This window comes from Formica exsecta, unplaced genomic scaffold (genome assembly GCF_003651465.1).
Source record: "Formica exsecta isolate Colony F162 unplaced genomic scaffold, ASM365146v1 scaffold72, whole genome shotgun sequence".
In the NCBI taxonomy this organism is placed as follows: Eukaryota; Metazoa; Arthropoda; class Insecta; order Hymenoptera; family Formicidae; genus Formica; species Formica exsecta.
In genome coordinates, this window is record NW_021853485.1 from 3,506,566 (window position 1) to 3,532,255 (window position 25,690).

General features: G+C 37.5%; 3 protein-coding genes across 4 annotated transcripts; 1 reads left to right on the forward strand and 2 right to left on the reverse strand.

Annotated features, from left to right (window-relative positions):
- Positions 1 to 181: 181 nt before the first annotated feature.
- On the reverse strand, positions 182 to 2,301 carry LOC115243375 (NSFL1 cofactor p47). 2 transcript variants are annotated; one of them, XM_029820313.1, is made up of 5 exons: positions 2,030 to 2,301; positions 1,234 to 1,666; positions 861 to 1,146; positions 537 to 740; positions 182 to 434 (listed from the first exon to the last, which is right to left on the reverse strand). In XM_029820313.1, exons 1-5 carry the CDS (start codon positions 2,129 to 2,131, stop codon positions 305 to 307), a joined length of 1,155 nt encoding a protein of 384 aa, XP_029676173.1. In that variant the 5' UTR covers positions 2,132 to 2,301; the 3' UTR covers positions 182 to 304. The 2 variants fall into 2 exon arrangements, with proteins under 2 accessions (XP_029676173.1, XP_029676174.1); XM_029820314.1 differs by having other exon boundaries at positions 1,234 to 1,677; positions 2,030 to 2,269.
- Positions 2,302 to 3,237: 936 nt separating this feature from the next.
- LOC115243691 (dynein heavy chain 7, axonemal-like) lies at positions 3,238 to 14,919 on the reverse strand. The gene has a single exon (XM_029820863.1). It carries the CDS (start codon positions 14,917 to 14,919, stop codon positions 3,289 to 3,291), a length of 11,631 nt encoding a protein of 3,876 aa, XP_029676723.1. The 3' UTR covers positions 3,238 to 3,288.
- Positions 14,920 to 15,563: 644 nt separating this feature from the next.
- On the forward strand, positions 15,564 to 25,563 carry LOC115243514. Its single transcript, XM_029820590.1, has 14 exons — positions 15,564 to 15,696; positions 15,951 to 16,160; positions 16,275 to 16,475; positions 16,573 to 16,712; positions 16,786 to 17,040; positions 17,114 to 17,281; positions 17,396 to 17,874; positions 21,501 to 21,718; positions 21,990 to 22,171; positions 22,361 to 22,508; positions 22,618 to 22,985; positions 23,185 to 23,632; positions 24,275 to 24,504; positions 24,798 to 25,563. The coding sequence occupies exons 1-14, from the start codon at positions 15,655 to 15,657 to the stop codon at positions 25,123 to 25,125; spliced, it is 3,417 nt and encodes a 1,138-aa protein (XP_029676450.1). The 5' UTR covers positions 15,564 to 15,654; the 3' UTR covers positions 25,126 to 25,563.
- The last annotated feature ends 127 nt before the right edge of the window (positions 25,564 to 25,690 follow it).

Genomic DNA, 25,690 nt, shown 5'->3' on the forward strand with positions numbered 1-25,690 from the left:
ATAGAAATTACGAAATATTTATAAATAAATACATGGTTAAGTTAAATTTAAAAAAATGTTGCATTTACAATTTTCAAACTTTCATAATTCTAAATTTTGAATATAAAGTTAAATATAATTGATTTTTAAACCATCATATAGGAAATAGGTAAAGTATACAATAAAAGAAAAAAATATATAGCGAAAAAAAGGTATTATATTTCTAATAAAAATTCATAGAAATTTATTTTTAAGCAATTTAACATATATTTGGTATATATCTAATTGTGTTATACATCTTTCAATCTAGAAATTTAAAAAAGGTTTACTTCAGTCGTTGCATTATAGCCGAGTTTTGCAAACCAGCCTCTTCAATTGTTTTATCCTCTGCAAGTTCTTTCGTTGGATAAACTGTTAACAAGCCGAAATCCCTTAGAGCATACTGAGGTCTCATCCTGATATTATATGTTAAGAAAAATTTGTTAATCGAATCTCTCAATTATTTTAGAAATTATTCAGATAGAATTTAGAAAGATTTCAGAAAAATCAAAGGATACGTTATTATATATCGTCTAAGATCGGCGACTGTATGCGACAAATTAAACTGAGCCTTCACAGTACTGCCGTCCGCGAGACGAATTTGTAACGTTGTCGTTGGCTTTGAGGTATCTATATTCAATTCTTTTCTCGCTTGCGCTTCATTGGCAGCTTGATCAGCAGGATCTGTTGGAACTGTCATACCTACAGTAGCTGGCGATGGACTGAAATATATTTGTAATATTACAAAAGTGAAATCTCCTTAAGAAATATAGAAATCTGAAAACAACTGTAAAATAGAGAGATCAGTAATAATATATGTATAAAGCATAAGATGAATTTACCTTCCTAGCATGTGTCCCTTTCCAGAGAAAGCTTTCACCTTAGATTTTGATGGAATATACATCTCATGACGATGATCTTCCATATCGAGTCGCACTTCTGCTCCTTGTACCTGTTGGCGAATCTCCGCCGGGATTTCACCTCGTTTAATAGCAGCTAGAAATTCTCTGTTATCAGGTTCATCATATGATCGAATCTCGCTATCGTTTATTGTAAATCCATCCTTCCATAATTTCAATGTAATAAGACCGTTTGAAGATTGTTGATCTGCGTTTGCTCCTATTACTACTGTTATTACATATATATATATATTTAATAAACATTGTTTTATCTATTTAACGTCAATTTCTTTCAAACAATAAAAATTAAAGATACCTTCGCTATCGGAACTAGTTTGACCTAATTTATATCCTGTGCCGCTGAATGTATTTGGCCTTTGTTGACCTCCCATTTTTGGGGGACCCTCAGCAATCGATTGTTCCTGACAGGATTTGAACATGTCGCTAATAAGATCTTTCTTCTTCTTTCCTGGTCCTAAAACTTGCTGTCCACTGTGCTCAGAACCTCCAGCATAAAATGCTTGTCCCTCCTCATCCTCGGAACTACTATCTTTGTTCTGAAGATCGTTTAATGTTCCAAATCTAGATTTTGGTTTAGCGCCCTTTGACTCCGTTGAATCAGATTTTACATTCTTGTTTGACATTGTATCTGTTCTATTTTGTAATTCTCTCTCTTGTTGAGTATCATCAATATTATCAGTCACTAATCCAGGTAATTCATCATTCTCGTAGAAACTAGCAAGGGCAACCTGCAAAAATACTATGTGCCAACGCATGTGACAGAATTGTTGAAAAAAATTGAAATCTTACAATGGAGGTCTAGCTTCAACACAATTGTAATCTTATAATTTCATCCACAAAGATTATCACGAATCTACGAGTTACAAAGATATGAAAACAAATGCATTGTATGATAAAAGAAAAATGTCAAAATGAAACGTAAAATATGGATCACCTGGAGAAAGAAGAGTATTAATGGCGTGATAATAGGTTAATAAAAAGCTGCACAGAGATCATCGGGCGACGAGAAACGCTCGAGTTCCGCGACAAGAAGAAAATTAGGAAAAATCTCACTTTATTTTACGAAGTTTTGTAAAAATGTGCTGTCTCACCTCGAGCTGCCAGGCGGATGACTCGAGGTAAAATAGCGCTCTCTCAGTTTCGACGCCAGTTACGTCCGCGAATTGCGAGACCAACTCGTCGTGGCTCGCCATTATTTGCGAGATTCAATTCCGGGTGTATCCACCGCTCTTTTATCCACGATCTCTGCGAATTCTTCGCGACAAATCCACTCTTAATTCACTGAAACCGAACGCACACCTTTCTACGTTCTTACCTCGATCCGTCTGTCATTCCCTTCGTTCGCGCGGAATCGAACCGGACCGGATGTGGACGATCGAGAAGGTTCAATTCAAACCACCGTTCGAAAACATACTTTTCGTGTTTTGGAAACGTCCCAGACAGCACAAGGATGTCCTTAGGACGTCCAAAGGGCATCCAGGACATACATGTAGGATATCCTGAGGATATCCTATTTTAATCCTCGGATCTCCTCTGGATGTCCTGAGGAAGAATAAATGATAGCCGTACACTAGCCTCTAGAGAATCCAGGGAGATCCTGTGGAACACCTTAAGGATTTCTATAGGATATGTTAGGGATATTTTTCACACGTTAAAAAGAACAAATTCTAAAATTTAAATATAAATTAAGATTGCGTTCTGTTATTTACTGCCAATACTAAAAATCTAATACTAAAAATAGTTCACGTTCTTTAATATTTGAGGTTTTCGTGCTGTACATAAATATTTTAGGTTTGGCTTCCGGGTTTAAGTCGTGTAATATTTTCAAAACAATCCAATATCTGAATTCCCTATGTTGGGATTGCATCAGAAAAATTGAACATATCCTGAACCATCCTGGACATATTCAGGATGATCCTGAGGACGTTTTGTGCTGTCTGGGGTATGTTTATTTATCTTTTTTACTTGCCCTTTTTGTACTAAGATCCTTACAAATTTTCCGAAAATATAGAAAACATTGTATTATTATTTTATTTAACGCACAACTCGAATGACAAAGCGAATAAAGACATAAAAATGTGGTCAAAATGATGCATTAAATATTTTTTCTTTTTTTATTACATTTCTATCTAAATATATTTTAAATTATAAGTTTAAGTTTGAAGTATAAGGCTCTATCGATAACAATCCAAAAAAATAATAATAAATGGCAATATGAACAACTGCGTTGTGCTCACATTGCCATTTATTATTATTTTTTTTTAAATTATTAGATTTTTATACTAATATTTATACCGATTTTTATTTTGTACTATTTTTATTTATATAAAAATACGTATATCCTTAAAAATTATTCATCAACTTGGCAGAATAATGCTGTGCCACGTTTCACCCAATATACGTGTGACTTGTCAGTTTCCAAAGATACACTTGTAATATAATCCCTTATTTTGTTCATATCTATTTGGTTGCAGCGTATCGGTGAGATATATACAGGACACTCGTAAATATTATCGACAACTCTTTCCTCCACGCTAAACGTAAGACGTATCGGTGGCATGTCGTACCAGAATATATTTGTCAAGCTTTCGATTAATATTCGCCTCTGCGTATCCCATCGAGCGCCAGATAGACGTAAACCATGAATGTAATATGTATCTGCGTCGTCGTCTGTAGAATCATCATTCGTTACTCGAAGATCCAATGTAATCTGTTCGATGGGTACATCGCGACGTTGTGAGAACGTGAGGAGAATCGCGGATAAAAATCTTTTACAGCAGGATAAAGCATCGAAGTAGATAATACGAGGCAGATGGGTGTCGCGCCAATTTTGCACGAAGCTTACACGTTTTAAAAGCAGCTCGATATAATTTGGCAAGTATTTAGTTACGATACCGACATCGATCAGCCTCCAAACGTATGGAACTTTGTTATTGTATATTTCCGCGGAAAAATCCTCCAAGGAATCGGTTAAGATAATTTCGCCGTTTAACGCCAGTTTTAAATTATTCAGGAAGTCCGCGATCACAGCTAAAACATTGTTGATTAATTCGGCTTCGTGGATGAGAATCGCGTTTAACGGTCCACGTGAGATAAGAGGATACCTATCGCGTATCTCGTTGACATTAAATAAAGCAGGCAATTTGCTGTTGATCTCGTCAATTGCTCGTAATACTTGATCCTGTGCTACAATCTCGTCGTTTGCTGATCCGATTTGATCTAGATAAGATATGGATTCTAAGAATTCTCTGGCAATAGCAGTGTCTTTTACAATAAGAGCATTTTCGTCGGAGGCGAAAGCTTCCGGTGATGCGTCCAGTTGCATATCGTTGATGTGTTTAATGATATCGCGATACTCGCATCTTTGAGGTACCGAATATTCTGTACAATTAAAGAATGAGTATTCGCTATAGTTGATAACGCGAGTATTGCAGAAGGAATCCAACAGATATCCTAGACACCTTTGATCGAGACTATCCATGATCTTCCCGCCATAATTACATTCTCCGATAAGATAGAGTAGCGTGTCGAATGGTATATTATTCTCGGCCTCGTTGATCAAGTCCTGCAGCTGTCTAACAGATATTTCAAAGTCCGCGTGATCAAAATTATACGGGACGTTCCATCCTTGCGGCCCGAAATATCTTCTCTCTCGGACGATTCCATGAAAGAAGCAAAGCCCGTACAGGACTTTGGAGAACTCTTTATCTCTTCCGGGACACCCTTCGAAGAATTCCTTATTTTTTACGGGCTCCGACCGATACGCTCTCAACAAGCTCTGTTTCAGTCGAAGCGGATAATCGTACGCGATCTTCAAGCTGTTCTGTAGGACGCTGATCGGAAAGTCCGGGATGGAACAGCTAGAGAGCCACAGTCGAAAATCCAAGGACGTACCGGATCGATTCAGGTCCTCGCAGATTCGCTCGAGTCGCGGTATCCACGAAGCAGCGTGGTGGCAATTTTGCAAGAATATCCATCCGCCTTCCTTTCGCGCCTCTTCTACAAGAACGTCAACGGTGCTTTGCCACGGGCCATCGCCCATCGACAAGGAAGCGAATTTCGAGGTATATCCTCTGGTGCTCGCGTACGTGGAAACGAGCGATAGGGATGAAGTATAGCTCGGCAGGATGAATATAATAGGCGTGAGGCAGCTTGATTCTGCGAACGATTCCGAAATCTGTAGATGAGGATACGAATTAAATACATCCTCTAGCATGCTGTGCTCTATCAATCGCATTATTTCCACGATGATCTTGTCGCATCTGATGATTTTGACGAGTATCAACCTTTGAAACTGTGTCATCCTGTCGGCCCACGGTCTCGGCATCAGATCGCTTCGAAATGGCATCGCGCTGCAATATTTCTGCCAAGCTGCGCCGTTAGAACGAAAGTCATTTGCGAATTCGCCTAATTCGGGTACTTTGTCGTTTAATTTGCAAATTTGTCTCCATTTATCCGCTGATAACCATTCAGGCGCCGATTCCATAGGAACTGTATCGCAATTCTTCGCGCCTGAAGAGACAAAGAATTCAACTTCCTCTTGTGTAGTCTGTCGAGCATCCATCAAAATTTTCACGCACAACAGAAATGAATACAGGAGTTTATGTTTTTCAAATAACGATCTGCAGACGCTCGAATGGAGATTCCTCGTAAATGAAGATTTGAGAAACTGCAGTCGTTTTTCGAAAACAATGCTTCTATTCGATGTTTCGATCGAGGTAACATACAGCTGAATGAACCACAAGAACGAAAAACGATACATGTGATTTAAGTTAGACAGGGTGGTCAATGTGCAGAATAAGCCCGCGCAATGATCGGCAAATTGTAGATACGCATCTCGGAACTTGTTGATATTCTCTGTCATCGATTTGGCTGCCTCCTGCCTCTTCATGATATTCACAGTGAGTGTCTTGGAGGAATCCAAGGTCTGTATCGCGCTTTCGTCCTCTAGGATATTCGTGGTGGTCGACGATAGAGTGCTCAAAATGTTGTTCTCCTGTTGCTGAAGAACTTTCTTGTTAACGGCATCCTGAATACGGAGCGCTTCAAATTTCTCTTGAAGCTCCGGTCTCTCCTTCGCGACGACGATATCTAGAAGCTTATCTCGAAGAGTCCCGTCCGGCATCGAGAAATCGATTATGGTGAGTTTGCTAAAAACATCGGCTGTATAATTTGGATTTGACAGTCTTGTGGTGATGTAAAATCGAAAATTTAGCGAATACCTCACAGATTTTGCACCAATATCGATATAGTAAGTTGTTTCATTCTTGTAAGTATTTTTCAACAGTATCGGTTCTAGCGCGATTTCGAGTGTCTCCCCGATATTCTCTAACAGAACCGGCACACCGGTTTCGATATTTCGTTCGATGACTGACATGTAATCGGAATCTGTCAATTTAACGACATCTAAATCATTTTTCTTTTCGATTCTTTTGATCCACTGGTTTATCTGGTTCTGCGAATCAATAAAAAGGCACCATTGCTCTGAATTGTTCAAGATGATGGCGTTCTCTATCGCGAAGCGATTTTTGGATAGACCGCAGAGTTGCCAATGATTAATCTCGATTTCCACACCGAGGACGCTTACAAAATCGTATGTCTTAGTGTAGGGTATCTCAGAAGTCTCCATAAATTCTTTCCATTTTGTCAATATCTCATCGCGAAATGAAGTATTATAAGACGCCATATAAGCTATTATTCCACACGAGAGTAACATGTTGCCCACGAGGCTGTCATAATTCATCTGTAGATCATGAGCGCACTCCATCCAACGACTCTTCTCGCCACCCAGACTGGCGATCAGCTTCTCCGCCTTCACCAACTTGGTGGTGCAAGTCGCCACTTCCATTTCCAAGTTCAATTTCTTCTGCAACGTTTGCCGCAAACTATTATTAAGCGCCGCCAGTTTCGCGTTCAGAGCGGCCAGTGTTTTTCGTTTCTCGTTCAGGAACGCTTCGGCCTCGTCGCATTCCGTTTGTGCTTCTACCAGTTTCTTCTTCTTTGGTGCGACCACTTTTGCCACCTCGTCATATGACACCATGGCACGGACCCATTTGCAGAGGCCTTCGGCGGCGCTGGACGCTTTTGCGACTATGTGAGGCGTGAAGCTGCTGTCCGTCATGTACGTCTTCTTGATGACCTGCATCACCGCGGGCGATATATTATCCTTGTCGTAATCCTTCAGGTTCTGCAGAAAGTTCATGTCGCCCAGAATACGCTTGCTCGGGCCCCAGTAATCCGTGAACTTTTTACCGGTAACCGGATCGATGGTGCGATCCGGCGGAACGCCCAGCATCACACATACAGCGGCCATTACCAGTTTGATGGTATCTGGTGGATTCTTCATCGCCTTCACCAGCGTGATGTCCGTCGGCTTTAGTGTGTTCAATGCCATGACTGCGTCTTCCAAGATTGGTATAGCGACGGCGAGCTCAGCCTCGCATTCGGCCTTCAGGGCGCCAGCAATCTCCGCCTTTTTATTCGCTATTTCCTCCTCTTGCTTCACGAGGATCGTAGCTCGCTCCACGGTGACATTCTCGTTCTCCACTTCTTTCATAGTAATCACCGTCTGTTGAGCAGACAGTTCCAATTGCGGTTTCAAAATCGTCAGAGTGGCCTTCATTTGTTCGACCTGCTCAGCCGCCAATTCCAATTTTTCTAATCCTGCTACGTATTTATTTCGCGTCGCTACAATTTCTTCTTGCTTCTTCGACATCAGCCGTATGTATAGCTTGAGCATATGTAGAAAAGCTGACGATGTCACGTGAATGATTCTACCAAACATCTCGTGATATCTTAGACTCATCTCTCTCGCATTTTCGTGAAATTGCACGCAAGCTTTCGCCGCACAAGTTTTAATGTCTTCCTGCATGTTAACATACCTCATATGCTTCACGGCGATCTCCAAGAGCGCTTGATCGGGCCAAATTTGATAACAATTCACCGTGCAGTGTTTTGCTAAGTTAGGATACGAACACAAATACGTTCTAAAAGCGGTGTTAGTGGGACTAAAGCAAAGTACAAAATGTAATCGATTCTTGCATTGTTCCACAAAATATCTCATCACCGAACGCGCGCTGATCTCCGCATTTCGATCGCCACCTTGAGCGTGGAGTCGCGTCGTCTCGATTATACGCTGTCTATCCTCGGCGGAAAACAAGTCAGGCAACTCTCCGGTGCTCAGCAAACAGCTGATGTCGTTTAAGAACGCGTCTTTCATTTGCCTCTCGTTCATAAAATATGTTACATCCTTCCGCAATGCTCCACACTCTCGCAGGACTTTTCTCAAGTTGTCCCTCCATGCGTTCGGATCGTAATAGGATTCAGTGGTGGTTTCGAACAAGCTTTGCTGCTGCATGAAGGCTGTGAGTGCAGTCGTGGACTTTCTGCCGGAACCCACGGTAGATATCGCTAATATGTTTCCGCCTGGAGTGCTCAGAACTCTGGAAATCTTGATTAAAGACTGCAACATGTAACGACAAACGACGACATTCATTTTTCTTTTGAAGCTTGCATTGTATTCATCCAAGTAAGCGATGACTCTGTTTTTCAAAGCTTCCATCGAACCGATCTCCTCGTACCGTTTGCATTTGCTCCTCTTCTCCGTATCCATAAAATTTCCAAATATGAGATCGTCGAAGCTGTCTTTGGTAATTTGATTGTTTTCGTATTTCGGTAAATAATCGAAAGCGGTCTCATACGAGTCTTTAAAGTTGTTTTTCACTGCGTCGCGGATTCTTAGAAATAGCCACTCTTTGTCGCTCTCGTCCATTCGATCGCTGAACACTCGTAAGATTTCGTGCACCCACAGCCGTATAAACGTTATCTTCGTCTCCACTGATTCCTTCTGGATCAGGCTGCATCCATTAATCACTCTGGATATATCTCGCATATCAAAGCAGTAATGCAGTTTGTTGGGCACAGGTCGCAATGTTTTCATCACGGACTTGTAAATGTCAATCGTTGCGTTTACTATACTAGTTACACTTCCCGTGACGTCTGCTGCGAACAAATTCTTCTTCAAGTTAGCAAATAACAGGTTAAAATATATTCTAAATATGTTATCCGTTGTAGGGGTAGGAATCGTGTACATATTAAAGTGCCTCAAGAATCTCAGAGATATGTCTTCATCGGTCTTTCCTGATGTAATCGCGAGTGTAAACATAACATTTTGTATAAACATTTTACTTAATTCATTTGTATCGTAACAGTAACCGTGACTAAGAAGTTGACGTAACAACTCAAATACGGATCGTGCCTCTGGTCTTTGCGTAACGGCTCTATTCACATCGTCCACAAAGTTCACGCAAAATTGATTCTTTCCCGGACTGTAGACGGTGCGTCGTATCTTATTTAACTTTGAGAGCAATAATCTCTGCGTTCTAGTTACCGTACGCATGGAAGTAAAGCAGAAAAAATTGGAGAAACAATTATCTGGCATCTTGTTGTCCAAGAAATTGTACATGATACTACTTTTTCCAACACCAACGTCGCCATACAGGAGGAAAGGTTTCTGATACTTAACGTGTTTCAAGAACATGTAGTTGTACTTAATACTGTTGACGTTTGGAACGTAAATTTGATTGAAATTGCATATCTCGGGGATTTTCTCGTTTTTTAGCAAGTCTCCCCAGTACTTCCAGTTTCCGACACCTTTGAAGATGTAAAAGTTGTCTTGAATTAGACCCTCGTTGGGCAGCGTTACATCCAAGTGTTTAATCGTGTCAGGTTTCGGATGTCTCGTATCTGCGCCACTCCAGAGTGTTATGCAAAAAGCGTTGAATCGTGTTTGCGAATCCTCGATCAAGTTTCCGCCCAATCCCCAAGCAATAGCTTGCATTAAAGCAGCCTGTGCCCATACGACAAAGTGATTGCTTCTTCCAGTATCCTCAGCGGCATCTTCGCAAGCGTCTTTTAGTAATATCTCGAATAAATTCAAAACTGACGTAACAAGGTGTAACTCCCGATTTATAGATGTATCGCCATTCTTTCTCAAAAAATCGAGACATGGGTTTATTGTCCAATCGAACAGAGCGCGCAATATTTTGTCGTATCCGTCGTAAATGTTGTGTTTCGCGATATGAGATAGCACATGTGGCCTCCAACCAATAGAATGCGAGTCGATATATATCATTCCGCATCGCGATACTAGGCTGGGTGAGATTTCGATTGTGCTCGTCGTTTCAAAGATGATGGACATCGATTCCGTCACGGGGAGACGTTCTCCAGACGTCAGATACAACATTTTGCTCTCGTCGAGAATCGTATTCAAATTTTCTAACCACGTACCGCTTAAAGTTCCGTCGAACATCAACCATTTGCGATCCGTCGATGTGTCTTCTGTGAAACGACGAAATATGCTGGTACACAGACCGTCTTTCCAAACGCCAGACTTATCGCAAAGATACCCGAAGAGCACGTCGTTGTCCACTACTTCCGGCATGATCGTTTCAAGTTTCACAGCAGCGCCAATCTTGTTTCCTTGATCCTGTAACAACGATAACGTTTCAGCAAGTGCGTGTAAAATTTCCGTCTTGCCACCCAGAGGATCGCTAATGAGTATGAGACCGCGACGAACGTACATTAATTCGATAATCTGTATGGCCTTTAACTTGAAGATAGAGTGCGACATGAGAAATCTCTTGGTGCACACGCTTTCGAACGCTTTTAAAATCGCCGAACAATCGAACGGAGGCAGGACATCGGATTCGGGAAAAACATTGCGCACGATACTCTGGAAGACAGGTATATCGGGTGTACATAACTGCGGGATATTTATGTCTATCATCGAACGTAGGAGCAGGGTGTGCTCGTTTTCGTCCGGAACATTTTGCTTCATATCGATCGCGGTTGCGACGACTGTCTTGAACGACGACATGCTGAAGTTGTATTGATGCTTCTCTCCTAGATGTTCGGATAACAATTTGTAGCTGACGACTAGCTTTGCCGCTAACTTCTTTGCGTGAAGAAATCCCCCGGCAAAGAGTTCGATCTCGGCGATTCTGCCGATATCCGGTGCCGTCATCGACACAGAACGAAAGAGCACTTTCAAATTATCCGGCAAATTGTTATACCCAGATTGTGCCGAGTCGACATTAATGCATACGTGTCCGGAGACGTTCAAGTTCAAATCGTAGCTCTCGAAACTTATCGTTCTCAAGTTAGATGATATCGCCTGTTTGATTTGCATAAGATTCTGAGCGATGGCTGATAATAATTCTAGTTTTAATCGGTCGAAATTTTCAAAGCAAACCCACGCTCCGCAGGAAACCACTCCCTTGAATATCCGTGCCGTGCAATCGTAGGAGATGCTATTGTTGCAATTGACGATGTAAAATAGTTTTGCGAGAGCTCTCGTTAAGCTTCTGATTGTCTCTGTTTTACCGCTACTCGTGGGACCTACGATGCCACTATACATATGATAACGATAAGCCTGTAATATAGTACGAAAGCATCGATCGGTTAAGGGTGTGTTAACGATATTCGGTCGACAATAATTATATTCATATCCGTATTCAATCGTTGTATTGAATACCGATATCTCGACAATCTTATTGTTGCAATAGTATTTCAACTGTGCAATCCACTCAAAATCTGTTTGTTGAGTGATATTTCTGTCCAAAAGCAACCTTATAACTTCTTTATGAGACAATGTGACAATGATCAATGACATCAACAGATTTCTACGCCGTCGCGTCAAATTATTTCTCAATTCGTTAGTTAGCGAAATTATCCAATCGGCATATGTCGCGCATAGAGAGTTTAACATTGCAATATTTAATGGTGTGAGACACTTCTCCACCGAAGAGGTCCAATAAAGTTGCAAACCGCAAACGATCGCCATGCTTGGAAAATTATTACTAGAAACGAATGTCATATCTCCGTCTATCGAAAGATGATACTGGCGAATATTTTCGCGAACTGAGTCTCTTATTTCTTCTTCAAGCTGAATCAACCATTGCTCTTCGAGTTTGGTGTCGATAGGTACGAAAGTATTATCATTCAGATGTAAAATCTCCCCGTAGTGCCCGATAATTCCCTGAATACAATTAAATTTATTAAATTTTAATCGTTTTATGCCGGCAAAACATTTATTCACAAATGTATTTCGTTTTACTATATCGGTTGATTCGAACAATATTTTTTGAATCTCTGAGTCATCGAGGAAGAACAATCTCGTAAAAGACAATCTTTTAACATCTAAGTAATCCCTCACGCCTTTGCTCGCTCTCTCCAATTTTTTGTTGGCTTCATTCAAGATGTGCAGTAAATCCGAGGATTTATCGATCTCTCGAAAGCTTGGATTCGCCGTAAATCTATTATTAACATCCAGCAAAATTTTCGTTGCTTCGAGATACCATGAAGTTTCTTGGTTCAGACGCGTTTCCATTCCCGGATAAGAGAATATCAGCTGTAGACGGAGTTTGCGGAATTGTACGCGCGCCCATTGATCAAGGGTTTCTTGGATCCTTATGAGAACAGCAAAGAAATCAATTAAATTCGACAGTATCGGCTTGATGAAATGAGATGCTTTCATCTCCTCAACTTTAATGAGATGTTCTCCAAGAAGTGCTTCGATGTCATCTATATGTTTAAAAGTTACCGCACCAGATGCCGCATCAGTCGACATCTCGAAGGATATCGGCTTCCACTCTTCGATCATCTCGGCCAATTCTTGCTGAAGACAAAGCTCTTTGTAGGCGCCCAAGCTTATAGCCTCGTACTTGTCGATATTATCCATCAGATTCATATCGATCATCTTTTTCAGAGTCGTTCCTGCGTTCGGTGTGAGATCGAAATTACATATCGCCGACATCTCCTTCCAATGGCGGGCGCAAAGAGCAGGATTGCACATACAGATCGCGAGCGGTAGAAAAACCTTAAATTTGTTAATGTTATTGAGCGCCTGCCAGCACAGTTTTAGCGGCGCGGGTTGTTGCATCGGGTCGGGATCGTCGGCGATGCCGGAAAATTTGAACGACCTGTTTGCCGTCACGTCCATCTTGATGCGCGACTTCATCGTCTTGCTCATCTCCGTGATCTCGTCCAAGTAATTCATGGTCTTCTTCTCGATGACGGCCGCCTCCAGGCATTCGAACGGACCGTTCAGCCACACGGAGTTGTTTCTCTGCCATTGATAAACAGTTTGTATCAGCGTGTAAAACGGCACGATCGTCTCTCTTAATTCGGCTATTTTCGAAAATTCCGTTTCAGGAAACTTGAAAAGTTTCTCCTCCGAATTAATAACTTGCATTTCGTTATCCATTCGTTTGTACTTCTTTATCAGATCCTTGTAATGCTCCACGTATTCTCCAATCCTGCTTATATCGTCCATGTCGTCGAGGATAACAAGCTGCGGGAACATCGCATCAACTTCCGTATTCAACGCGTTTATTCGCCGTTGAAGATCTTCTTCCAGTTCACTCTTCATCGCCTCGCACAACGTATTGTTCTGCGCGAATACCGGCTGGATATCGTACAGCCAGTTGACGGTGGTCTTGTTCAAGTCAACATGCTCGTCCATCAATACGGTAATGTCCAACAATTTGCTCAGCATATAAATTGATTGTCGTATCTTTTGCTCTTGCTCTTTCATTAATACTTTTGAAGCTCGCGACATATATTCGGCCAATTGTATCAAGGAATTTGCATCCCTCGGAATATCCAACGCCGTAGACTTTAGATCCTCGAAGCTGGAACAGATTGAACGATTGAAATCTCGATGATACTCGACGAGTTCCATCGTGAGAGCGTTTATAACGTCGTGGCAGATCTGCCTCAGAGTATTCTTGGCGCTACTTTGCTCCAACTTTCCTACGCTATAATACAAATTAGAGAGCATAAGACTCGTTTTACTCAGATATTCCTTGTACTTGCATATATGCGCGAGATACGCATCGAAATCCGGTCTTTCGGAAGTTAAAGACGCTATCCGGCTCTCGATACTCGACGTACACACGTCGCCGAATTCAGCAGAAATAACCGCCACGTGCTCGTTCACAGGTCGAAACAGAGCATCCAATATCTCCTGCAGATTGCGATGCGATCTCTCGATGAACCAGTCGGGAGACACGATCTTTATGTACCTTTCCTTCGCTTTGATGTCCAACCATTCTTCCAGAGGCATCAATTCTTGCGCGATAGTTGCGATGCCACTGACAGTATCGTGATACGTCGAAAATACCTCTTCTACCTCCGGTTTAGTCACAAGTCGATCGCCTTCGCATACCAGCTGGAATTCAATTTGCGGACAAAACCGACCGTCTTTCATGATACTTATTATATGATCGATCGATCTCATCATCAAATTGAGAATCTGCTGAACAAATATATTAGTGAGGCACCGCATAAATCGAGGCAGACGTTTCGCGGAGATGCTCTTTAGTTGCTTCGATCTTTGCACGGCTTTAAATGTTTCGGTGTAAAATTGATTAGCTATCACTAAAGTACCTCTCTTAATGTCCTTAAGGATCATGCTTCGAAAACTATGCAACGTCAGCGTTCCAAGTTTGCGATAACGTTCGAAGTCACAAATTACCGTAGGCAGAATACGATGCGCTGTATTTATAACATGTCTGATTATCGAATATGAAAGGAAATATCTCTCGGCCAACTGATTACGGCGTTTTAAAAATATCGTCCGATCGTACATCGTATTTTCTTCGGTGATGCTTCGCTTCGAACTAACGGGAACGTCGCACTCTTCGCAAACAACGTGTCTTCTCTTGTACATTTTGCAGGATAATATGGACCTCAGTACGAAGTCTTTCATATCATCGATGTACATTTTTTTTACCTCGTCTAACACCGAGTTTATGAAAGAGGAATGTATTCGTCTATCTCTGCGAGGTATCAAGTTCAGTATATTTCCTTCCCATTCTGTAGAAAATTCAGAAATGTAGATATCTTTTATATAATCTTCCAATCTGATTTGTTTCACATTTGAATTTGAGTAGCTAGATACTGCAGAGATAGATTCCATGTTTCTCTCACGAGCAATCCTACTAGATTCACTGTTTGCCATACAAATGTTTTAAATCTATTACTTTACAATTTTTTACAAAATATTGTTTAAATTTACTTCTGAGATTATAGATTAATAATAAAAATATCTAAAGCACAGTTGTGTGTGTAAATTATTACTGATCAGTTTCTTCTATATTCGAGAACGGACTCACGGAACTAAGTTTCTTGGATACCGCAAACGTTTTATCAATATAGTGAATTCGATTTTCAGTTACACACGTGTAAAACAAAGTTCTAGACTTTTTCATGGAAGTTTGGATTTTTAGAATAAAAAGAAATTGAAATTATTTAATTATTGTAAAATGCAGATGCATATGCTGCTGTATATTTCCATTATGCAAAAAAATGCTAAAGAGCGTAATATATATGTTACATAGCAACACTATGATTATGTATAAATATATGATACTATCATCAAAATAATAGTATTAATAATTACTAACTACTCTAATAATTATTAAGTATTAATAATAATAATTAATAATATTAATAATAGTTGTAATTATTATAAAAGAGTGTCTCAACATATAATTAATCATAAACAGCTGATTGGGATAAAAACATCGGGAACCTCTGCCATCTGTTGAAAGACGCCGAACCAGTTTATTTATCTCTCTCTCTCTCTTTTTCATCTGTGATCAGTGATGAGTTCACTGATGTACGTTGACGAGAAGTGAGAGAGGTTATAAACATGAGTAATATTTATATACAAGAACCGCCTACGACAGGCAAAGTAAGTATAAATTATTTTATATTTAAGCGAAAATTGCACAAGTTTCTTTTTTAATAAATTATAAAACTTTTCGTAAAATTTCTAATAAAGAAATTATTTATAAAATAAGAGAATATAGTATAACTCCTCTTCTCTCTAGAATTTTTAAAATATTATTACTATATTAAAGATATGAAGTAAATAAAGCGATTTTATTGCTTTTTCATTTTCAATTTACTTTCCTATACTGCCTATCTTTTTCTATTTTCTAATAGGTATTGATGAAGACAACGGTTGGCGATATAGACCTAGAATTATGGACAAAGGAGACTCCTAAGGCTTGCAGAAATTTTATACAGCTTTGCATGGAGGGCTATTACAACAACACAATATTTCACAGAGTCATAAAAGGCTTCGTAGCACAAGGTGGAGATCCAACAGGAACAGGAGAAGGCGGTGAGAGTATATATGGACAACCTTTTAAGGTGCTAATTATTGATAATTTCAACTGACTATGCTTATTGTTTTTGTGTAATCTTAAAATCTATAAAACTCTATAAAAATCTAGTTATATATCTTTTTATATTGTATATTTATAGGATGAGTTTCACACAAGATTACGTTTCTGTCGGAGAGGTTTAGTTGCTATGGCCAATGCTGGTAAAGATGATAATGGTTCCCAATTTTTCTTTACCTTGGGCTCAACACCCGAGTTACAAAATAAGCATACTATCTTTGGCAAAGTTACTGGCGAAACTATTTACAATATGCTCAAATTGGAAGATGCACTTGTAGACGAAGTAAATGTTTAACATTTGTATATAAAAAGATTAATGTATAATTTTTTATAAACATAATGCGTGAACTCTTTTATGTAATATTTAATTTATATTTCAGAATGATAGGCCTCAGTATCCACAAAAGATTTTAATAACGCAAGTGCTAAGTAATCCATTCTCAGATATTATTCCAAGAGTAGTACCTGAAAGCAAACAAGACAACAAGGAAAGCAAGAAAGATAAAAAGACTGGTGTTAAGTAAGAAATATAAAATTGCTTGAAATGATAAACATATATCTTTTTTTTTATATACATTAAACAAATATGTTAGGAATTTCAAGTTATTGTCATTTGGAGAAGAGGCTGAAGAAGATGAAGAGGAGTCATCAATTTTAAATAAACAATATAGTGGCAAAGGAAAATCAGCACACGATTGCTTATCCGATCCAAAGTTAAGCTCGCAACCTGTGGTTGAACCAGCTGGACCACCAAGTAAAAAACTCAAAGAGGATCGGAGCAGCGATTGGGAGAATGATGATGAAACACGCGATCCAGAAGAATTGGCTGCTCTTGCAAAGGAAAAAGAGTGAGTTATTTATAGAAAATCATTACATATAAGTTTTTAAATAGTTTTCATAATATTAAATGTTAAATAACAGAGCGGTAAAAGAAAGGATAAAAAATAAACTGAAGGATTCTAAGAAGACTTCCGAGTTAAAACTGGAAATTGAGAATGATGAAGTGAAAGCTGAAGAGTTAAATGAAGATGCAGAAATCGAAGAATATTATTTGGGAAAAGATAGAGACGAGGAGCGAAAGAAAAAGGCGTATGTAACGTTTCTTTATACAGATTTCGAATTTATCTAAAATAGAGAAAATTTATATATCTTTAGAACACAATTATACAAAACAATTATATTTTATATTTTTTGAAATTGTAGCGAAGCAATAAAAAAAGAAATACGCGATCTAAAGCGAAGCGTGAAAAATGAGAAGAAGGCAAAGGAGGCAGACGAAAAGCTTCAATCTGAAAAGAAGGAAAGTAAATCTGAAATAATGAAAGAGTACATAGAAACTCAGGAAAAATATAAAGAAGCAAAGACAAAATTGCCTAAGAAGGGCAAAACGCGCGAGGATTTTACAATAGAACTGTTAAAGAAGTTCAAAAATAAACTTCAAAACGCCAAGGATAATGTCTCGGATTCTGACAAGAAGATATCGAACAATATCGAAGACGATGATCCGCATGACGAATCCTGGATGGCACACGCTCTGCGTTGCGAAGAGAAGGTACCAGTGCTTGCCAAGGATGCCAGCACGAAAAATGACGATTGGTTCGAGATTTATGATCCTCGAAATCCTTTGAATAAACGGCGAAGGGGAGAGAAGTCCTCTAAATCTAAAGACGACAAAGGCAACAGTAGTCATTCTCGTCATAAGTGATCTGTAATTTTTATAACATTATAATTGATTTACGTATTTAAATGATTAGTACTTACAAAAAAATAGATGTATATAAAATCTATGTATAAATTTTACTTCTGTAAAATATATTTTTTATTGATAAGATTTCTATTGATCTTGAATTTATTAGGAATGTGGCAAGATAGTATTTTCAATGTTAATGGAATAATTTAGCTGCAATTAAATAATCTTATCGTCTAAATGCACTTTGACAATTTTTTCACATGCAACTTCTTTGATGTTGGTGAGATTCTCATTATTTATTCAAGTTACTCATTCAATGTAATTACATAATTCAATGTGTCTACTGAGTGTACTGGAGAGAAAAAGCGAAGCGGAAATCGCTGTGTGTAATTAAGACTCCGAAATATGTTTTATAAAACAGTCATGTTACTTGGCAAATACGCGTCATTATGAGCAAAATAAGCATAATATAAGAGCATTATATGCAGCAAATTCTGTGTAGATAGGCCGCTGATCGAGAGTCTTCTTTAATTCGCTTGCATTAAAGCGCGATAAGGCGTTGATACAAAACATCGTATGTTCGTTCGTAGATTCAGTCGATCTGTCGACAGCGACCGATACGCATCACGCGTTTTATTTAATTTCTATCGAATGAGAGATAACAGCGCGGCGTTTTTTAACGATAAACAAGTCTCGTAAAAAATTATGCGCTTCTAAAGTTATTTCCTTCTTATCCCGGAGCGTAAATTAATGTGCGAACGAAAAAACAATATCGTCAAAACTCCAAAATTGGAGTTTACGCTACGTACATTAATGTAGTGTGTTTTTGGTGTGATATGAAAAGTGTGAACAAAGCGATAATTAAAATTGCCGAGTGATATTATGTAACATAATTGACCGCGAAGAGTAAATATCGGGCGTGCGACATAGTGTGTGCGACTTCTTTGAAAAAGTTTTATCTATTTGCAGTTAAAGTGTGCGCGTCTAACTTTGAGAGAAGGAAGGACGAGGTTCTGTATCTCGAATTTTGAGCGAGCATCTATGCCGCAATCTTCCGAGGAAGATGTCCACGACGCCTTTGAAAATAGATATACTTGGTAAGAATCTTCTCTTGGTAGAATCTTAATGATTTATCATTGTTTCGCGTCGAGATGTTTTAATAACGTTCTCGTTATCAGCTTGGCCGAATGATAATGCATCATGGAAACTATGCGGAGAGCATTAACAATTGTCACTGCGCATATAAAAATGTAACGCGGCGCGTTGTTTACTTTCCGATGCATTTCAATCAATAATAATATTTTTTTTACATGCATCTTATAGAAATTGCATTACGGTGATATTCTTTTTATAGAGAACTCATGAAAGGCATGCTTCATTCGTTTACAATCCAGCCAATCAACAGATTTCTATATTTCCATTAAAAAATATAAACAAACGGAAAAAATATGAAAGAAATATTCTATATAATTTGTGAGAGAGTGTATTTTTCGTAGCCTTTCTTCAATGATATAGGTATGAACTTTTACAATAAACGTTTAATGTGATTGTCAGTCGCATTGTGCAGCAATAAAAGAAAACACTGTCTTCAAAAAGAGTGGCGGTACATTCACTCCACCCAATCGCGCATTCTTCTTTTATGTAGATATTGTAGATGATTTATTAATTGTAATGATACCATGGCATATGTCGTCTTTGCGAGACAGATTGGTTTTATTTTTTAAGTTCCTGTCTCTTATCTTTCTCTCTGTTGGTTGACCATTGCAATTTTAGTGGCACGTGTACATTTCTCTCTCTCTCTCTTTCTCTCTCTTTCTTTCTACATGTGCGAATGAATCTCTTTTTATAAACAAAACATAATGCGATATACGAACAAGTGTGTTTTTTCTCTTATATCAGTCTATTTTGAGATAAAGCGGAGATAGCGAAGCGAATATACTTCTAAAGAAATTTTCGTATAATTTTTTTAAACATTTATAACCATAAGTTTACTATAATAGAAAACTTTAAAAGAGAAAAGATGATCTATTTTATTAAAATTAACTTTACTTATGATATACATATAAAATTCTAATAATAAATGAATTATTTGCTATTAATGAATCAGTATGAAATGTGATCGTGTGCGTCTCGATCGATTAAATTAAATGATCTACTTACCAAAAATTGCATAATTCTCGATGATGAGATGGGTATTTTTCATCGTAAACTGTATTGAATTTTCATGATGCTTTGTTTGCACAAGCGTCTCTCTCTCTCTCATCGAGGTAAAAACATATTCTATCCAATACCACGCGCTTCATAGCTGAAAAAAAGAAGAAAACTTATCAATGTGATGCGTGATAATTTATCTTAGAGAGCATCATTCCATATAGATTGAATCGCATATACACGCATACAAATGTGTATGTCTGTCTATGCGTGTGTGTAGTCTTGTGCAAAGGTGAAATTGATGACCTTGATCTCTAAATCTAGCGAGAACATTTTCCCACGAGTTTACGAAATCGTCTGCGCATAATCTGCGTTCTTTTCACATCTTTCTCCATTGCAGTGATCCTCAAATTTTTAAAGAATTTAACAAATATTATGGAATGCGGCAAACAATTTGTGCAACGCACGGTGAAATTTATGTAACTGTGCTTTGGCAAGGCAAAATAAAAACGCTTGTAATCGACACGAGTGTTATTCGTCTCTCGAAATATAGAGAAATAAATTATTATCGTCATTTTGGGAAACACAAGGAAAGCCCCTAAAATCTAGTACAAACCCATATACATTTTAAAAATATATCTTAATACGATTTTATAAGATAAGTAGGAAAAAATGAATTTGTGTCATATGTTATCAAACGTGATTATTGAAGCGCTGATGGGCTTTATTACACATGCTGTTTTAGTGTCGTACGATCAAACTCGAAAATCTACGTGTCAATGTAATAAACAATGCCATCAAATAAAGCACTTTACTTTTGCGCTTTAACAGGATTGTAGAGGATTCAAGGAATTTTCCATTGTTTTTTGTCTACGTACGCGTAAACATATGCACACATGTAAGCGGAGGCGTATCTCTTACGGTCTGTTGTTGGAGATAATAAATGATAAAGAACTATATCTCCTATACATGTGCTACATTCCGCATCAAGGGAATCGATACGCTTAATTGAGTGTCTATTTGTGATTATGAGTCTCGATATTGATCGTTGATAATTACCGATTTAACATGAAGAACACTGCAAGTGTAATAATAAGGTCATAAATATTTTTATATTTTTGACGTTATATTCACTCATAGAATTATCTGTGGGAAAAAAGAAAAATAATTTTTATGATATTATTATAGTCATCCATATCAAATTTTTAATTTATTGAACAATTTGGAGAAAAACTAAACTTAAACAGAGTCGGCAAGTCGGTATTAATTAAATCTGACATATACGCTAAATGAAGCAACAAATAGAAAAAAAGAGAATCAATTATCTTTTTACAAGTTATATTAAAAGAATTTTTAAGGAATATAAACAAAATTATTTATCGAAGAAATGGAATTCAAATAATGAATCTTGTTTAGATTCATGGGATTAAAATATTCATACTTTTTGTGTTGACGACTTTTTTGCAGAAGACGGTATCCGTCCACGAGATTGGCAACCGCGAAGATCAAATTATAAAGTGCCTTTGAGAGTGATGCGATTATGTGTGCTGGGGATGTTTCTACCGTCTGTCCTTATTGCTGGACCGCTATATCTGCGATACCGCGTGTATTCCGAACAATTATACGCTTTAACGATATCAGATCAAAGACTGATCGACGCCAAAATATCCACTATTTGGTGCCAAGTAAGCCATTTTGATATAATATTTATTAATATTTTATCTCCAATGATCTCTGCCTTATACTCCTAAAAATTTTATGTGTCAACTTTTACTTCCTTCCTTCAGGAAATAAATATATAATAATTATTATAACAAATTAAAATATAATGAATTTGGAATATTTAATGGCCAAATAATTATTTATACCGCATGCAATTTTATTAAAAATTGTATTTGCGCTTAAAAAACTAATAAAGAATAAAGATGTGTCAATGATAGAGCAATCTGTTTATAGAGTCAGGTGGTCAAAGTTAATGCCACATTTAATGCGTATCTGATGAGCAACGAACCAGTAATCGAAAAGGAAGCAGTACCAGTTTCGATGACGAGACATCTTGTCATGGAAGATGACATGAAGGAGTACTGGGGATTTTATCTTCTGCGTGGCAGCAGCGTCACTGTTTCGACTTGTGTAAGGTAGAATTGTAGAAATGAGGGCTCGCGCGTTATTACGCAAATTTTAATAGTGGAAGCGGAGAAAATTTTGCGATCTTTTTTATATAAAAAATACGTTTCCTTTAATTAAAATTTTCGACACATTTAAAATAATATTATCTTTCAAGTACTTACGTTATTAATTTATTATAATTGTACCATTATTTGCAGATGGCCAGGTGCCTCTTTAACGATAATCCGTGGATTTAAGAATCTGCACGAGTGTGCCTTCATCGGAGATGACAGCAGCGAGGAACTTGAGGAGCTCCTTGAGGTTGCTAAGGAACAGGGGCTTCTTGATTTGACGAGGACTACGGAGGTGTGTTTTTCTTTCTATCGAGCTTCAATTTTAATTTTAATTATCAATTATCTGTAAAACACACTCTTTATATGCGCTATTTTTCAATCGTTGCATCTTCGATTGTCAGGCGACGCGTCTTAATATACCTGAAAAAATGGGACGAGTTAGACAGGATGTACAGTTTCATCATAAAGGCAACGCCCTGCGCTTAAACATTTCCAAATCATCCGAGAATCAACTGGGCAGTCACGAGCTGGACGCTCAGGCGATGCGGAATATACTCACTCAGCTTTTGGCTAAGACTACCGACACGAAGAAGAAGCAGAAAGAGAATCCGCATCATCATTATGAGGCTGTTTTCAGGGAGGACACTAATATCGATAAGCCACCGACCGTAAATCATCCTAGAAATTCATCTTTCGGAGATCAGCCTCTGCGGAAACAGTCGATAAACAGATCTCGCAGTAATAAAGAGATATCGGAAAATAGTACAAAGTGCGTTATTTTTCTCAATAATTTAATATTTTAATTTTGATCCATTCTTTCCATTAAAAAAATTGAAAGACATTATTTTAACAAGAATTGAGTTTGTAAATTCTAAAAAAAATTTCATATATGTTTCTAGTCACAATACAAAATCTTCTCCAACTTTTCTCTTTATAATTACGAATTATATATTCAAACGTTTTATTAGATCTACACAATTATCTTCAAATATGACGTTTACCTCTGTAAAAGAACTTGAAATCAATCGGAATTCCACGTCTTTTTTCGATCCTCGTCCTACGATATCCAAAACACAAGTGAAGACCGGAACGGCAGAAGAAATTGCGAAAAAGCAAGAAGAGTCAAAACCCAAACGAAACGAGACGAACTCTGCGGAGGTGTTCCAAGACGTCCTGCGAAAGATCAATTCCTTAGGCGACCGTGGCAGACAAATGTTGCGTAAATTGATGGACGAGATTGATGCACGGAGCAATTTCGAAGGTGCTGCGTTGAAACAGTTGGTAAATGAAACGATGAATGACAAAAAATTGTCGAACGAAGCCAAGCGGAGGAAGAGAAGAGACTTTGTTCTTTCTTCGCCAATGCATCAAATTTTAACGGAGGAGGATGAAGACGGTGACGTAGCGCTAGAAGAGGTATTGGTATTGTTTTTTTTATTTTTTCTAATGTATTCCTTGTGCCTGTTAATGTAATAAATTAATCTTTATAATTACCATAGAACCTGTAACATGTATTTATATTCTCATCGTTAAAAATAATTTGTTAACTGTAAAGGACCACACACAATAATACAAATCGTAATAAGTTTCTACTTGTTTACTCGAAAATGTCGATAATATAAATTGATCTCAAAGAGAATTTGTCGTTCGGAAAAATAACGCGCAACTCTCTTATTTAGTTAGCACACACGCAAAATAATATTATTTCCTTCACTGATAACATATCGTTTTTCATTAAAACGTGATAATAGATTTTAATTTGTTACTTATTGAAATGAGTGGAAAAATATATTCCGGACTTTATATTTGTACAAGATGAAATTAGAGATGAATAAATCGCGTAATTACTACTACGTAATCTAGATCTTTCTGCTGTATATTTTTGAGATTTCTTTTCTCGGCGCAGAAACAATCGTATAATAAATATGTGTAAAGCAATATTTGTTTGCAAAGTGTGAATATAATTCTCGTTCATATCTTTCATTTAGAGTTTAGATTTCCACTCCGTAAATTCAGGTAAAGATATACAAAGTAAATTTGTTGGCGTATCTTCATCAGGATACATTGAACCCAGACGGTATTGCGGAGGTCCGAGGCGTCGTGAACGAAACAACCTTGAACGACAGAAGTAATTCCGAGTTCTGGAGCTCGTTTAGCAGTTCGGAGGAGCGGTTGCTGGAATGCAAGGGTCTCATCATGAATTTACCTCTGACACCGCATCGTTATTGTACACCTAAACACGAAAGTCATCATTCTGCGGCTTCCTTTGCTAATACTGTGACATACAGGTAGGTGAACAAAAATTGCTGCTTGTAATTAATTTTTTCTTTGTAAAGATGTGTTCATATTTGATTGTTATATATTTTCTTTTATTTTACTTAGTTATCGGCTTTAAACGCGTATAGCTTTTCTTTTATAATAAATATACTTTTTTCAAAATCTAGAGAGATACGCGTAATTGTTTTATATTAAAGTTTTAATTTCCACATAAAAAGAGAGAGAGAGAGAGAGAGACATATCTTAATAACAATATTGCCATAATAATAATCCTCTACTATATTTGTATATAATTTATTTGTAGAATACCTTTAAACGGATATTACTTCTTTGTATTTAATTCGGAGAATGAGGTCCAATCTAATTACGTGAGAGTAAAATTTGATCTTTTGAAGACGGTCTACAATACCTCAAATCCCGTGTACGCATGCAAAAATAGCACGGAGGAGTGCTCGTTACCGTTTAAAATCTTCAGCAAAGAAAGAACGGTATTAGAATTGCCATTAAGTAACAATGATTCGCAATGGAACGAGGAGTATGTTGGTGTGTCTACGTGTGAGCCACGAATGACAATTTACACCATTTGTATTATTATAGTACCTTTTCTGATCCTTGGTTTTGCTTTTCACTAGAAAATTGCGTTGGCAACAGTATTTTTCAATATTTATCTTTATATCGATATGATTGACGATGTCAATTAACAATATCATATCAGATCCATATCTGAAAAAGAAAGGATTATTATAATAACAGTTCGATACTTTATTACACATTATTAAATCAGTAATCAGAAAATACTTACTACGGACGATACTTTTACTTGTAATTAAAGTAATTTAAAGAAAAGTAAGTCTCAAAAAGACAAGGGGTAAATATTTGAAATTGACACATTATTTAAATTTTTAAATTTTCAGAAAATTTGTTTTCTTTTTATTTTTTAAATATCAAAGGATCAGTATCTTTAATATCGAAATATACATATGTACATATGTTCTATTGATAAATCTGCCCTCATAAAAATGCTATAGTTTTAATAATTTTATTCATTTATATTAAGTAAATATTTAAAATCCTTACCTAATTTGAATGGATAGCGTATCATAATTTAGTCTCTTAATTCATTTTCTATTTAAATCTGTTGCAAAATTAACATAACTGAAAACCTAAATTCATAACAATTGCAAAGTTTTTTGGATG